At 35.9% G+C, this 17,052-nt stretch overlaps 1 protein-coding gene across 2 annotated transcripts in view; it reads left to right on the plus strand.

Moving 5' to 3' along the window:
• Positions 1–16,776, plus strand: part of POC1B (POC1 centriolar protein B) — a 43,500-nt gene extending 26,724 nt beyond the window's left edge. For both annotated transcript variants that reach the window (XM_056510805.1, XM_056510800.1), the window contains 2 exons: positions 14,851–15,033; positions 16,250–16,776. In XM_056510805.1, the coding sequence (XP_056366780.1) occupies positions 14,851–15,033; positions 16,250–16,357 (291 nt within the window). In that variant the 3' untranslated portion in view covers positions 16,358–16,776. The remainder of the gene's footprint in view (positions 1–14,850; positions 15,034–16,249) is intronic.
• The last annotated feature ends 276 nt before the right edge of the window (positions 16,777–17,052 follow it).

Below are 17,052 nucleotides of genomic sequence, written 5' to 3' on the forward strand. Positions count from 1 at the left end.
AGGAGGTTGGGTCTTTTCAATTCTGTAAGGCAATACACTGGTAACCTCCGGTCCCTGATAAGCTGTTGGAAACAAGGGAAAGTTGATGATGTCTCTGTAGTTTTTACTGACAGAAGCAGGAAATCACTGTAGAGGCTCTCAAATGTTACATCCCCTGACCTTGCTCATGTAAACAGGATTTAGAGGAAGCAAAGCAATGTACTGTAATCTGGAAGTCAGAATGTCTGTGCTGGCTGGGAGATGTTTGCTGTTTTTTCTCTTCCACACTAAAAACAAGACATTCTCTTTGTTCGTTTACAGTACAACTTCTACAAAGTTAAGACTGGGTTAATTACTGAGAGAGGAAAGATAAGGATTGTTTCTGTTTGGAGCAAAAAGAACATACTAAGTTTTAAAATAGAAAGTTTATCTGTACTGCATTTGTAGTAGGTGTCTTGAGGCAAAAAGTAGAAGCATCTGTACTCTCACTTTGTTCTGTACACGTTGCTTTTTCAGTTTGTGTTTCAGGGTTTAGGTATTTTTGATACACTTTTCTCTGCCTTTGTTTTGAATTTAAAAAAAAAAAGCCCCCAAAAAACCAACCAAGCTCCACAATCAAAAAATACCCAGATATTTGGAAAGACAGCAATTATGAATGAAAAATTTGCATCTATTCTTCCATGTCTGCATACATGAAAATTTAGTCAACTATTCTTCCTCATGGAAATTTGCTTCAAAAAGGTCTTGGAGTAATGTGTCTTCATTGTATGGCTTAACATAACTCCAGAATCCAGGAGGAGAGGATGACAATAGAAATTATATATTAAAAACTAATTTTTAAAACATTTTATATTTTCCTTACCATGCAACTTCAAATTTATTTTGATTTACATCCTTTCCTAGCTTCAGCCTTACATGGAAATAAATACCAACTGTCTTCAGTGAGGTTAAGGGGAGGGTACAAGGAAGAAAGGAGGTAATCCATAGATCATCTCCTCTGGGGCCTAAGTCCATTCAGAAGGGAACAACTGGTATAACAAAACTCATATGGCACTTCATTGTGCAAAGTAGTTACCTTGGCTGTATTTTTTAGATCATTTGATAGCACACCAAACAGCTTTCTATAGTTCACGGATATCAACTTTCCTAAGCATCCTCAGACAAAAACTCCGATCATTACATGATATGCATATATTTTTCTCTACCAAAGAAAAGTTCTAGCAGTATTCCCTTTGAAAGAAAGACTGGAGTCACTGCCTCACTTCTGTTCCTTGTCCAAAACTCGGTTGCCAGTTAGGTTGAGCTCTGCAGTGGGGAGTGACCCCACTAGTAAAAGGGCTTTGATAAGAATTGATAGTTCCCAGCTTCTTCCATCACCTTACCTTCTTTGTTCCCAGACAAGGAAAATAAGAAAAGCCACTCCCTGAATAGCTATGAACTTTTTTTCATTTACTGCCATTCTTCTGATTACCAGTAAATGCTTATTTGAACTGTCAGCTCCCTAAACTCCCAATGGCAAACAGAATTAAATTAAGAAATAGTGTGAAGAGATCCTGTGTCTCCAAAGTTTTGAGGTAAAGCCATCTGCACCTTTTTTATAGATGAGCATACCAAAAAAACTCTCAAACAGGCTCTGAATAGCTCATGCTAAGTCTTATATAAACGTAGAATAAATACTGTAAATGGAGGAAATCTGAAGTGTTCGGTGCAGCAGAGTAAAAATAAGAATTGTACTTCTGTGTCTTTGCAAATGAATCCCCCTCTCTGTCCAATCTTGCATTTAGACAGGCAATTTTTAGTGTCATCTTGGCTTATAGTACACTTTAGACAGACCTTTCTACTCTTTGCACACTGGGCAGGTACAGTGTGTGGGGCTGGTGCAAGAGGATAGGCTACCTTCTGCCCAAAACTCAGCAGCTAAGTATGTTTAGCTGCTCTCAGGAAGGAGTGTCTCCCATTCCCCCCAAAGGCCACCCCTAATCCATGTGGAATAACCATGAAGCAGTAGAGACAGCTTTTTCTGTTGTCCAGCTAAGAGCCTTCTAAAGAAGGTGTGGTGTATATGAAAAAAATGAGTCATTATAAGTGACAAAACGATGAAGTGTTTCGCATTTTGAACAGTGAATTTCTAAACTTGCATTTTGAGCTGCTGTAGATGTCTAGGCATGCTTAGAAAGATTTGTGTACATAATCAGGAAAACAGTATGCTTTGATACCACTAGCTTCAAATAAAGCTTAAGGATCAAATGCTTGAAGGTGAACCCAGTGCATGTAATAAAAGAGGAATTTGATCCAAGTGATCCTTGTGTTTTGTGATGATGCTGTTCTAACACAGCATGTAACTGCTGGTTTACAAGGAGAGAACAGGAAGTATGTTGTGCCTCTACATAATTAAGTAATAATACATGTCCTGATGTTCCATAATGGTCTTGATTATATCCTCTGAGTGAACTGGAGCTGGAGAGAAAGTCAGTTTTTTATCGGAGATTGAGTTCTGAATTTAGGCACTAGAGAGTGCAAGAATATAATATTTCCTATACTATTTTTAGCCTGCTTTCCTGAGGAAATGTACTTTATGAGATTGTACTGTTTATTTGTCTGTCACTGTTCTGTCTCCCTAATAATTTTATAATCAAATAATTGGTTGATTGTTTTTCTTAATTAAATTTGGAAATAAGCAGTAATAATAACTAAGGAAACATTAGTGCTGTCACTTAAGAATAAGTCAGTGGATGTGAACTGATACTGGAATAGGCATGGAGCAGCTACTGATGGCCCACCTTGTATGTGTCTCAACACATACAGAGAGAGCTTGAGTTCCTATTGAACAGGAAGCCTAGGAGAGGAACCTAACAGAAAGAATTGTACGTGTGCACATGTATGCAAATATTTTGTAAGATAACAGACCTTTTAAAACTGGCAAAATTTGACTTTGTGTAGTGTCTTACTCAGGGCAGCTGTGTTTCAGGAATGCTTTTCAAGTTGATCCATGTCTGTACGTTGTTCCTTTAGCGCATCAGCACATTTCTGGGAACTGGAGAGATGGAAGTTCCCGGTATTATTTCTCTCAGTTTCCTGAGATACTGTACATGCACGCTCTGACCTTGTCTGCTCAAGCAGTGTTTTCCTCCGCCTTGACTGGAAATCTAAGCCCTGTGCACGGTTCTCACAGCTGATTCTGCGGCACGCAGAAAATGCCCGACAGCTATCAGCCCACACATCCAATAACAACTGGTTCCTTCCTCTTCCTGGGGAAGAGTAACATCCTCTGAGAAGAAGTGTCCCCCGAGGAATGCAGGAGCAGCAGCAAGCCTTTCACACAGGAAATTACTACTATAGCACTTGTAGAAAAGTGTTTCTGTCACTTGGATTGTCAGTCTGTAATGAGCTTCCTGCTGGCCTAGATGATGATTTACTACTGATCTAAATGCCATTTGTGAGTCATTCAGCTTAATGGAACTTAATGAAGTTATCATTCAGTGATTCTGCTACCCTGTAAGCACCAGGTTTAACTGTTTTTTATGTAGTAGTATAAACAAAGTTTTCAACTTCTTAGTATTCACAGGACTTTAATAATTCTGAGACTTTGTGGGACTAAGAAGCAGGGCAATGCTTACTTTAGCTCATAATATGTGTCTCTTAGAGAAGCCTGCATGATTTTATTTTTGTTTATCTTAAGTTGCATAATAAAGCTCAGCTACAGATCAAGTATGTCAGAAAACAAGATTGTAAAGTTAAAATACTGCCCTTGAATTACCCTCTGTTCTTAAATGCAACTGGAGGATAAGTTTAAGATAGCATGCCTGCATCTGTGTGGTAGAAACTTAAGTATAAAATGAAATTTATTTATATATAAAACCCATATGTTATTCAAAATTGTTAAAGCAAGTTTGTTATAAAAGCAAACACTTGAATACTGCTTCAATATTTTTTATTTTTTTTCCTAAATGACAGTGCTTAAACAAGTGCTAGCAAATTCTATCTATTGCTTAGATTAGAGTGATTTCTAAGCCCAGAGGATGCTTTCTGACTAAAAGCTTGTTTGAGTGTTTTCCAAATATATTAGTTGCTCCAGTACAACACATCTCTCCTTGAAGCCATGCTGCATTACTATGGAGTTTGCAGTAAGAGATGTAGTTACTTGCTTAATGTGAGATAATGGAAACACTGAGTCACATCCAAAAATTACATAGGTTGCTTAAAACACGACTGAAAAAATGACTTCTAAAATAAAATTCAGCAACTAAAGAAAACAATTTCTTCAGCAGATAAGTGTTTGATGTAGAAAAACATCTTTGCTTGTATCTGCCACCAAAACAGTGTGGGGGTTAGAAATTAGGTAGAACAATGCTAAAGGATGATTTCACAGTCATTTCAACTTAATGACTGTTTTTATCTGGTTAATTCCATCCACATCAATTCCTTGATCTCTTTAGCTGTCCAAACACTAATATGAGCACAAAGGAAATAATGAGAAAAAATTATTTAGAGATGAAGGAGTAGATCAGAGCTGACTGTAACCTACCTGAATTGACTGATGCCTGTGGAGCTGTGTATCCAATGTGATTGTGCTATAATACATGCAGGTGTGTTACATGCATGCAACAGCTGAATGTCTTTCTGAAGTTGCAATGGAAAAAAAATAGGAGGAAAAGAGGTGCTAGTAATGGTTTCCTTTTGTTCAGGCAGTTCATATGTTAGATTCAGGGGTTTTTTTCAGCCTAAGAGGATTCAGATTTTTTCTGTCTGCATGGCTGTAATGTAAACAGCAGGTAACAGAGACTGAATGGAAGCAGCTCCATCCTTTTTGCTTGAATTCAAAGCACTGTAAAGTAAAAGCTGAGAGTATATGACATCAGAGGAAAGCCAGTGAGAAACAGTCTACAGTTAGTGATTCTGGAAGAGGAATACTGGCCTCTGTTGCATTTTGCAGTAAAAAGTATTTGGGGAAAAAAATGAGTAGCTTTCCTGGTGACACCATCAGTGGAGGTATATGGCATTACTGCTGTGAAAAGTTGGTTGCTTGGGTTTGGGCTTGTTCTTTTTTTCTCTGCATCCCCTGACATATGGTAGCAGTTTGGGTTGGTTGAAGGAAGCAGGTGGAGAGGGGAGAGTTGGTGTCCTCTGGCATGTTCTAACTGCATGGATATTTCCTGTGCACCAAGGTGTGAGTTCCACTCTGCATGTTAGATCCTGAAGGCGTTGCATTGCAACTCTGAGTTAAATATTGCAGTATTTTTATTGTAAAGGAAGACTCCTTACTTGCAATAGAGATTTAAAATAATTGCTTTATCCTTAAACTGTTCTTAGATTAACCAGTGTCAAATGTTCCTCACTGAAAATGTTACTCTTCCAAGATATTTTCTCCTTCCTTACATTTCTTGGGAAAGGAATTCAGTGTCCGTACTCCAATTTTTGCTAGTGTAGTGAAATAGTACAATGCTTAGCAGTTTCAGTTGGTTGCATGTAAGATACTGTAATTCTTCACTCAGTAACCTTATAAACCATAAAGGTTTATCATTTGTCCAGTTGTATGTCACTGTAGATCTTTTCAACACCTCTGCTTTCTTTAGTGTATTACTCTAGTGTATTCTTCTGTGATGTCTGGCATGTGTACATAAAGTTTTGACAGTTGAATGAAGTCAGAATGCCAAGTGACTCTGTTTTAATAGTTTACAGGATGTCTTTTTTGTCACCTGTAAACTTGATTTTCCAGATCTCTGGTATGTTTTGTATGGGACTAAAACAAGGACAGATTTCAATGGGGTCACTAAAACCAGCATAATTCTGCAGTGTCTTTCTGATTTAAGTGTTTTAGAAGAAACACTACCCAGATGCATTGCAAATTAAAAGTCATTAATAAAATTATGACATACATATTATGGATATTAAAAAACAGGATGATTTTATCAGTAAAAGGTTGACTAAATATTTCATTAGAGAGGTCTTCAGTTTGAAAGACCATTTCTTTTTTGTCTCCTCAAACTGTATTGACGTTAGACCTTAAATATTTACTCTATATGTCCCAAGTCAACTTTTTATTTGGTTTTTTGGCTTTTTTCTGACACAGTTCTCATGCTGACTGTGACCTGTTTATCCTTTGTGATTTCTGACAGAATTTCAGCCTCCCTACTCACCTGGTATTTTCTCCATTATTGCAGGACATATTAAAAATCAGTATCATTATCTGACTTATTTCAAAACCAATAGTCTTTTTTGCTGTGTTTGGAGTAGAAAGTATTTTGCCAGAAATACAGTTACAACATTTGTTATCTTCTGAAATGGAAGATAAAAATACCTCATTAAACACATAAAAATACCTCATTCATAATGCTTTAACATCTCTAGCTAATAAGTATTCTGTTGCTGGGGCTTCCTTTGTTTTTGATACTTTTAAAGTACAAATAATCCTTGAGTTTTAGAAATTCCTTTTCAAGAGTGTAACAGGCTGTCGGAACACTCCAAAGTTAACATTTCTTGGATATTTGTATGTAATTCTCAAATTTCTCATTTTCTGCTGTTCCCTAATTTGATTCCTATCACAGTACATTGTAAGACTTAGCTGACTGAGATGCAAAGTTGTTCCAGTGCTACCAAAGCAATTTTTTACAATCCCACCCCTGAACAAAGCAGGAGTGAGTATTATTTTTACTTGGACAAATGGGACAGCTTATCCAAACCTTCTGCATATTTACTAATGCTGAACACTGAAATAGCTCAGGATGGACTTTGCTATTTTCTCCAGGTATTTTGTGAAATCTTACAAAACAACATAAACTTGACTTTTCAGTCAAAATTTTGAATCTTCATTTTACCCTTGTGGAATTTTTTTCTGACACTCTTGTTAAAGTTTTTGATGTCCTTTTGAAACCTTCACCATCCGCTATAGGTGTAGCACTTCATTAACAAAAGCCTTGGTAAAATGCTGAGGAACTGTGTTTCTTCTACTACACAGTAAAATATATTTTTCATAGCTATAGTCAGAGAATTTTAGTTCCACACTATGAAATACTGGACTTTTTTTTCTTTTGCAGATAGTAGTATCTTTCTCTTTGGCAAAGTGTTCCAGCAGTTGTGCTGGCCCTGTTGGATTTAACTTTGGACTCTACTATGCTGGGTTGCTAGCTTAATTTCAAATGCTTTTAACTCTTTGATGTTTCCCTGTAAGTAATTTGTGTTAAAAGAGATTTGACACTTGCTTCTGTGGAGTAAACAAAATCAGTGGTATTGTCAATAGTCATCTGGTGAAGTGGTATAACCACTTGTGGCTACTTCTGCTCTGAAAGGAAAGCAAAGCTGCCAGATCTTACCTAAGAAGAGATTTCTCTGTGAAATCTTTGTGTGGGCACCCTGCCCCCATAGCAGTCCCTAACAGGAGGCAACTTAGGTTTGTCTGTATGACAAAGTTCTGTTATGACACAAGTTATGTTGATATGAGGTAGCAAAGTAAGAAAATTCATACCATAGAACTGACACATCCTGACAAAAACCATTGATACAGATGCAGCTGTGCTGGCAGAAAGGAGTTTCTTTTAGCTGTGCATATAACTTTGACATTAAATTGTGTGTAGATGTGCATATAAGTGTGTAGTTATATAGGGGCTGGCAAACAGCTCCTATGTGCTCCTGCATCAGGGGCTCTGCTACAGTGCCTGTGCGTGGAGGGAGCTCTGCAGCACAGACAGCTCTGCCCTGCACCAGCCTCCTGCTCCTGAGGAGCACCAGACCCCTGGTCTGGGCAGCCCTTCTCAGCTTTCTGCAGGGCTGAGGAGAACACTATTCAGAGCTTTCAGTTCTTGTTCTGGCAGTCTGTCTCTCCAGGAATTTGTCTTCAGTAATTTTTTGTTCATTCTTACTGAGAGGTGGGGTTTAAGACAGAAGTGTATTCCTTTAGATCTTCTCTTTTTCATACAGTGTAAGTTGTTCAAGATTAGTTTTGCCCCAACAGGTTAAGTATGAAAGCCTTATCTAGGAAAAATCAATAGCATGTTGTAAAGTATATTCTTTTATTTTTTTTTTTTTTTTTTCCCTCAGGAGTAAACATGCCTTCAAGAACAAGACATTCCCCTGGGTTTGTTGATCAATCTTATTTCATTGTAAATTCATGTTGGTGACTTTGAGTGAGATAAAGGAAATGCTGTCCTTTATATATAATTTAAGACTATACAACAAACTCACTGTTACCAGGTATTGCTCCTTTGTGAAGTTGGTCTAAAGGCTTTAATTCAGTTTTTTTAGGTAGGGGGAAAAGGACAGAAAGGAGTCATGAGCAGGCAAGCCAGAAGAATGGGTGTTATTTCTCTGATTAGATATGTCCTGGTGAGGATGCTGTACTCTCTCTGACACTCTGAGGGTAACCCTGCCTCCTTCCTCCCATGTACTTGATGCCCTTTGTGAACCCCCACAATCTGCTATTTGAAGTACAGGGAGTTTGCCCACATGCTGGAAAAGTCCTAGGGCTTTCATACTTTTAATTTTATTCATTAACATTTGAAATATCAAAAATAGCAGAATATTCTATTTATAGTAGTGGAAAGGAGGCCTTGTCCACATAGGGTTATTAATTCTGTCATTACTGTATTCTAGTAAGTGTTTCATTATGTGTCCAGTTTCTATTACAAGTATTCCTCCTGCCTTCCTTTAGCTTATCTCTGCCCTGGAATGGATAAGAAGTTCAAGCAGAGTCAGTAATACAATTTTTATTAAAACTCTATGTAGGTAAAAAGAAGTCATTATAGAAACTTTTTTTAAATTTTTTTTATTTCTGCCATAAGATGTCCTTTGGGCTATGCACACAAGCAGTCCGAAGTAATTTGCCTAAACTAAACTTGCCTACTTTATTTTGTAATTGTAAATAGTAGGAAATGCTTCTATAGTGTATTGTTATTTCTCCTTAGCTTTGCAAAGTTTTTTGCTGAAGGTATATTGGAGGTAATTACCTTTCTTTGCCCTTCTTCTGCAGGGTACACTTTTATATTTTAGTGCCTGTGGTGCAAATGTTTTTATAATTTATGAAAATGTTTGAATATAGTCTTCCTGAACTGTTATTTTAGCATTGACTTCCTGACTGGGGATTCTCACCTTTGGAAATTGAACCTCCAATGATTTCTGCCTGGTTAGTTTTGTATGTTCATTAACTGCTTTGGGGCTTTTTATTTGGTTGTTTTATTGGGGGATTTTTTTGTTTATTTGTTGTTTAGTGGGTTTTTTAATTTGGTTGGTTTTTAATTATCAATTCCTAACTTTTCACAAGTATTGCTTGTTTTTTGGGGGGAAATCCTTACCTTTTTCTCTAAGTTTATAGTGATGAAGACTCTGTGCAGGGTACTATTAATGTGAGAAATTAACATCAATGAGCAAATTAGAAAGAAAAAATCACCGAGTTTTTAGTAAAGTTTATTATTGATGATCTGAGAGTTTAGAAAGAGGCATTTCAGGAACATTATTTCTAACTGTATGCACTCAAATATTTGTGGACTTCTAAGAAGCTTTTATTAGGGATATATAAATATTTTTTTAATGTTTCTTGGAGAAAACAAGGCTTATTCTATGTCCTTTTTCAGTGCTTTCTTGACATGGATGGAATACAGAGAAAATATTTCTGTTCTGTACTAGATTCTGTATATGTGGAATAATAAAGTACTGAGTGCATTGGATATACTCTATTTTACACTGTTTTCTCAAACCAGAAGCAGCACTCTGGGAAAAAGATGACAAGAAAACCACGTAGTCATTTCTCATTATGTGTGTGAAAGGATGCTTGTAAAATGTGATATAATTTCTTTGCATTTCTTCACAAGTGTGGAAGTCTGTGTTGCAAGTTCTGAAAGCAGACTGCTCAAGCTGGAAATGCTTAGTAGAACTTTGTTCTGGATGTGCCACATAGTTTATCTGTATTTTAGTCCTTGAATGCAAAACTTTATTAAAGTTTGGAAATAAACTATTCCAGAGCTACCTCATCAGATAACATGGGGCAGAAAGCCACAGTTGGCACATGGCAAGTAGTTGCTGTGCTGATTCATGTGCATGCAAGAGGAGAGGAAATGAAGAGTGCTGTCATCAGCTGAAACTACAGGGGAGTTTTCTTCAGTAGGAACTGATAAAACAGGCTGTGATTTAACATACTCAGTTTTAGACTAATAGATCAGAGAGCTGTTTTATGTGGATCACTCACTGACTGAAAAAATAATTTCAAAGCAGTAGAAGCAATCTGTGAGTAATTAATGTCCTACAAAAAAACCCAACCCCCCCAAAAAAAAACCCACATAAAAAACAACTCTTGAGTTTAGCATTTCCACAGTGAACTAATTTTATGTGAGGGTAGGCTCTCAAGAGGAGGCAAAAAACAGTGGCAATATACTACTATTACTCCTGAGAACTTCTCATTATTTTAAATAACCAAAAACACAGGAATTCATCATCTGGTAAGGTGGGATACCACTATGTTATGCCTTTGCTTTTAGGTCTGTGTGAGCTTAATGCCCTACTTATGACTAATTATTTGTAGTTGTTTTAATCACAGTATCAGAAATATTTTACTATTAGTAGGCAAATGTACCATGTGTTCAAATTTTAAAGGTTTATTTTTAAAAAGCAGGCCATGCCAATTTTTGTGATTCATTAGGAAGCTTACCAATGTCACTTTTTTATAAGCCCATTTTAATTATGAGATCTCTAAGCTAGACTTTTAGAAGCCGTGGTCTGTAGTTTCCAGTTTTGGAGCTTGTAGAAGGTGGAAGCCTGTTGATAGCCAGTTGTGTGACAAAGTCTTGTATTTTTTCTTCTTCTTTTTTTTTTTCCCTTGAGGGGATTTTTTTATTTCCATAGATAAAACTGCTCTGGCAATCTTATATATGGATGCATTTTACTCAGATTCTATTTTTAACAGTCATGAAGCAAAGGGAGACTGGGATGCAGTATTTGGGTCTATGTGCTATGTGAATGTTTCATGGGAAAACATTTGGGAACAGGCAGAGGTTATAAGGTTATGTGTAAGGATTTTTCACAAATTGGTCAAGTACCACCCACAGAGTTTTGGCTATTTTGCTTGACAGAAAGCAAAGATGAGCAATTATGGTTTGCTGTTTGTGACATCATTTTATAAGCTAAATTTAATTTTCTGCTGAACATCCGCTGGTAATGTCATGGTAATAACTTCCTATTGATTAATTAAATCTGTTCCTCCTTCTCCTTATTTGTAACTTGCATGAAGATGCCCAAATGTGGGTTTATGTTATTACTAATGGGCTGTGAATGGAAACACTGTACACATTTTAATTTTCTTCTTTGCTTTGCTCAGAAGCAACAATTTAAAATTGATTGCCTTATTAAAATTTATTCTCTCAAAATAAGCTCTGATGACTCTGAGAATAGTGGGGTTTTCTTAATTATGAGACATTTTTGCTACATTGCTAGTGATATATAGGATTGTTTATGAATTGATATCATTTCAAGTACTTTAGAAAGAGGCTAATTTGAAGGAAAGACAACATTTAGTTCTTGAAACATTTCATGTGAAAGACTGGGAGCAGAAAGACTTTCTTTTAAAAACTTCATTTTAAGTAAAATGTTCTGAATGAAAGTGTTGGACTGGCTGGTATCCAAAAGTAAAGGAAATCTATTGAGACTAATGTCACTCCTCTACAGCAGGATTTTGGCATTTGAGTGTTTTGTTAGATTTCAGCAGTTTTGGACCCTTTGCTGAGCTGGAGGAGATTGTAAAGTTAGATATTAGGAAAGGTTAAAATATAAAGCAGATAACCTTAAAGTCATAGCAACATACTTGATGTCTGACAGTGTTTAAAAAGTCTCTACAAATTTCCAGAATATGATAAAAATAACCATTTTGGACACAAGTTAGAGAAGTTGAAAATTTGAAATGGTATCAATGGTTTCATTTCTTACAAATTTTGAAAGTTCAATTATTTGCTTGTCTGTGTTTGAGTTTTGACAAACATCAAGGTTTTTGCCTTCTGTAAATGCTTTAATTTGTATTTCATGTGGTATTGTGCTTCTAAGTCTCTGAATATGTAACAGAAAAATCTCAATATGCTGCTTAACCTGGTACGTTACAAGAAGACTTTTCCACTACTCTGACTTACAATGCTGGTGGCAGTTTACTGAGATATGAAACATTCCTTTGTGGCCTATTTTTCTGATATATTGAACTTTGGATCAATTTTACTGTAAGAAAAAAGTGGTGAGACTTTTACTAGCTTAGCATTTGCTCTCTTTACTGAATTGATAGATTTCCTCCTTGTTTTGAAAGAATCTGTTTAGGCTGGGTTTAAGAGCAAAATTTGTAACTGCTTTGTGGGAGCTTAAACTGAAATTTCTACTTAATTTTCAGTGTGAAGAGCAGTAATGTTGTTTGAAAAGAAACAGAAACACCAAGCTCAGAGTAGAACTGTTCTTAGAACTTAGCAATGTCTAATAACCTCAGATTGTTTTCCTCTCCTGCTCTATTTATCTAAAATAATTTTAAATCATTGTAGATCACAGACAGCAATTTTTGAGTGTCAGTTGAATGTTAAATCTATTTTTTCTTAATTTTGAGTATTGGAAAATTAACAGATTATCCTTGGGACACTGAACTTGCAAAGCAGAATGCCTTTCAGCAAAGTCAGAGTATCAGAATTTATAGTTACTCTGTTCTGTCTGTGCCACTTAGTTGCTTTTAGCATTCAAAGGCAAGAAAATGGATGTACTTCCCAGAAGATTAGTACAAGTGAATTTGTGAACATTAGTCGAACAATACTAAGTTTATTTACAGTGACCTTATTAATACTGGTGTCTGGGAAGACCCATGTTCCAGGCCAGGTGTTACACTTCCTTATTTCCTTCAGAGTTAAGAAGTGTGAGCTTGCAGAGTTGTGTTAACCTGGGGTAAGAAGTTCTGGCAAATGGTTTCCTGGAGATTTCAGGAACTGAATTACCTCTGAGAGCCCTACTCTTCCTTAGGTTGGATTAAAATCAGAAACAGATGCTATAATTTTCGGAGAAGATATACAGGTGTCTACAAAATACAATTGCGTAAGATTTATAAATTGTCCCTGCACCCAGTGTTTTTCACTGATGCTTTTAATTTCCTATATCAATTGCCTGTGTTTCTTAAGGCATGTGATAACTGGGCAGGTTTATTTTTGCCTTGCAGAATATATAATGCTTGGTCTCTGTCTTGTTTTCCTGCAATGTGTTCCATCTACCAGGCCTCCAATTTTCCTAAAATTTGACTTCTTTGTCTCTCTGTCAAAGTTAGCTAATCCCAGTTGAGGTTTGAAATCTTCTGAGCAAACAGTCAGGATTTACAGACAAAAGCAAGGTTTCTTTAAGCTCCCTATCTTCCTGTTTTTCTAGAAATATCCAGCTAGATAGTCTTAATACCCAGAGAGGGTTGTAAGACTTTGTTCTTTGCTCTCTTACCTCACCACAGTCTCCGCTTTCAGCCATTTCCCACCACACAGGACTATGCAGGATGGCACTGAAGACACAGGAATATTATTGTGGATAATGCAGCTGTATAAATTCATAGTAATATTGATATGATTTAGTCTTGCTTAAATTCAAAATAGTTACATTATCATAGTGACAATATTTAATCCATCAGTCTCTGATCCTAGGTGATTCAAAGGCAGGGTCAACTGTGTGTAAATTGCTCTTGACAGAAACTCATCGACATGCCTAGGTAATCTTGTAAAAGTCTTCCAATAATTCTGCCTGGTAATTTACATTCTACAGGATTATTTTAGAGATTTAGGAGATTTTTTTAATGTTTGACAATTATTTTATTACTCTCTCTTTTGAAAATCTGTTCAGCTTTACAACATAAATATTTTTTGGACACATTGTAAATATTGTGTATTTTAAATACATCAGGTGAGACTAAAATTTCCCCTTTGCATAGCTAATGGATATTTTCATGGGCTGACAATAAATTCCAGCAAAATAGTTTAATTGTAACCATTTAAAAGGTTTATTTTGTAAATATAGATATATCAAATGTAATTAGAAATAGTAAAACCTAACTACCACAATTTATTTTAGTGTAAAAGTAAACTAAAATTGTCTGAAGATATAAGAAGATTTCAAAGAAATCTCAGTAAGTCAGGTAAAGTTGTTGCGAAGGACTTTCTAATTAATTAGTGGTGATTTAACATTTCGTGACTCAAAAATACCTTCAAGAACTTCAAGGCACCGACAAAACCAAATTGATGGGGAACATCATGCTCTCTCATGTAGCCTGAAGCAATGTTTATACATCAAAGTTATTTCTCTCAATGTTGCATTGTATATGTCTTTTCTGCTGTTTTCTTCTCCCATTTTCTGAAGGAATCAATTTTTCAAAAAGTCCCATCACTGAGCAAACAACTAAAAACTACTTTTTTTTATATGCTGAAATAAGAGGTTAATTCGTACTGAACAAAGGTTTTATACTATGAAGTTGGAAGTACTACTTGTGGTCGTCTAGTCATATATGGATTTTTCATCCATATGACTACTCTGAGTGAACTTCTTTGTCAGCCAAAGCTATCTTTTTGAAGAAAATACCTCTCATTAATTGTATTTATTCAAGCTTTAATTCAAGCCCTAGTGGTACAGCATGTAGCTCTTCAATCTGTACCTGAAGCATGTATCTAAAGACTGCTAAGGTTTCTCTTATTGCCTCATCCATCACAACTAGGTCAGAACAAATTGAAGTGAATTGGACCTGGTACAAAGAGCAAATCTGAGGATCATTGTGTGCATACATATGTGTAGATTTTTTTTAAGTTAAAAGCCTGACTTTTGACTATCCTGTCTATCTTATGGTATGGTTTCACTTAAATGAAGACAAAGGAAGCTGAATCTTCAAATCATGTTTCTATATTCAAGGGTGCTGGCAGAAGTGAAGAACTGAGGAATCCCTCTGCTCCTTCCTCGGCAAAAAGTTCAAAAAGGAAGGCAGAGAATGAGAGTGAGTCAGCTGTGGGTGATGTGGAACAGCATGCAGGCATCTCCTCTACCTTGAGCAGGGTTTTGGACCGCATTGTGGGGCAGCTGCATATATTAACTCTGGTAAGTATACAATAACAGGTGACACTTGCAGTGCAAAATGACAGTGCAATCAAAGGCCAGCAACACCCTGGAGTCATATTCATAAATCAGAATATTGAAGACTATGGGGTTATTTTGAATAGCTCTGTAGTCAAGTGACTGTTTTGGTGTTTTCCTTTCAGAAAATACTGATTGCGTGTATTGTGTTTGCTAAAGTGAAAGCTTCCTGGTACATAATCATAAATATTGTTGCTGTATTTTTAACTCTGGGTGAAGAGAGTCACTGTTTTTCAGTAGTGAGATCTAGGCTAGTTTTGTCACAAGCCAGTTGCTTAGCAGACATTCCAGCTGGAACAATCACACACTAGCAGGGGATGAACAAAGAAAATTGCAATGCGCCATTAAATCCCTTTTCAAACTTAGGGTGTGAGGTGTTGGCTTAGGTAGGAATCCAAGCAGTGCAGTAAGTCCTAGTGCCAGTGAGACTGCACAAATACTCAGTCTCAGTCAGTGACTCTGAGTCACTTGTTTGCAGATAGTCAATACGTCTTTATAATCAGATTTAGCTTATGTTTTAAGATGCTTCTTTGTAGTCTGTAATATAGTGACATTAAGTCACTTCAAAATGGAGTAGCATTGAGGGTTTTTGGGTTTTTTTCTGTGTTCTTTTGCAATGTGTATGTTAAGTAGGCAGAAATAGGTTTTGGGAAGTATGGAGTCAAGTCATGAGTTGAAAATGATTTGTGTAGTAAGTTGGATGGAAAAGAAACTGCTAGCCTGGGTCCAAAAACCTGCTTTTTCTGATGAAGATAAGCTCTCAGAGAATGAATGCCTTTTAATAGTTTAATAATTTTTTTCTCAATTCCTTTTCTTGTGGATGCCTTAAAAGTTTCTTTTAGGTTTCTGAAAGACATCATTTGTGGTCACAGTCATGGCTATTTTTCTATTGAAATAAGGATGCAACTTGCACATAGTATTTCAGAGTACTTTATGCATGTATGCGTTTTCTCAGTGATAATGTTTTGCAAAAATAAAAACCTTTAGACAATCTCCATGGAGACAAAGCCATAATTTTTAAATACAGTTGTAAATAGTGGAATAGCTAAGGAGAAGCCATCTTACAGTATTTTTTTCCTATTGAGTTAAAATTACTTTTCTTATGTTACTATGTTGCACACTTTTATAATACTGTGTGAGTCATATTAACCCAATTGAAATTATTCTCTTCTTCATGCAGACTATTTCAGTCCTGGAACAACGTCTTACTTGTACTGAAGATAAATTGAAAGAATGCATAGAAGATCAGCAAAAAATGTTAAGGGCAAACACAACTAATAAAACATGAAAATGAACTATGTTGATGAATATGTTTCATAAAATAACAAGGAATGTTTCTTCACTGGATTTTGCTATAAGCAGAAGCATCAAATCAAAGTAATAAAAATGTAAGAAATTAAAAAAAAAAGTTTCAAACATTGGTAGCAAGCAGATATTCTGGTTATCTATTTAATGAAGTGTAGCCCAATCAAAACTAGTATTTTCTAAATCATTTCCACTGAACATTACAGAACTCTTACTTCAACCTAATAAGATCTTTGAATATAACTAAGCCACTAACTACATATTTTTAGATGAATAGCAGTTATTGTGCAGGTTATCACTGTGCAGATTTTTAAACTCAAGCAAGGACTGTGAAAATAATATTCTTTGACTAAGACAACATTATTAAACACTTAAATAAAATGAGACATAATACCAAAAATGCCAGAGGTGTTCTTTGTCCCTTACATATGCTCAACTGTTTTACCAAAAAGTAGTGAGTTGTTCTATATCTTCTAAACATTTTAGTAATGATTGCAAGAGGATGTAGTGTGAAAACTTTTAGTAACAAATAAAAAAATTAAGTCACTTAAACTTTGAAGCTGTACTTGCATCTGTGTGTATTCAGCTGCAAAACTGATGCATTTGAACACTTATCTTGTCCCCATCAAAATTCACTTTTCGTATTTACAAAAACATAAATCAGCTTTATACTTCTGA

The sequence above is a fragment of the Oenanthe melanoleuca genome, chromosome 1A, assembly GCF_029582105.1.
Source record: "Oenanthe melanoleuca isolate GR-GAL-2019-014 chromosome 1A, OMel1.0, whole genome shotgun sequence".
Lineage (NCBI taxonomy): Eukaryota > Metazoa > Chordata > Aves > Passeriformes > Muscicapidae > Oenanthe > Oenanthe melanoleuca.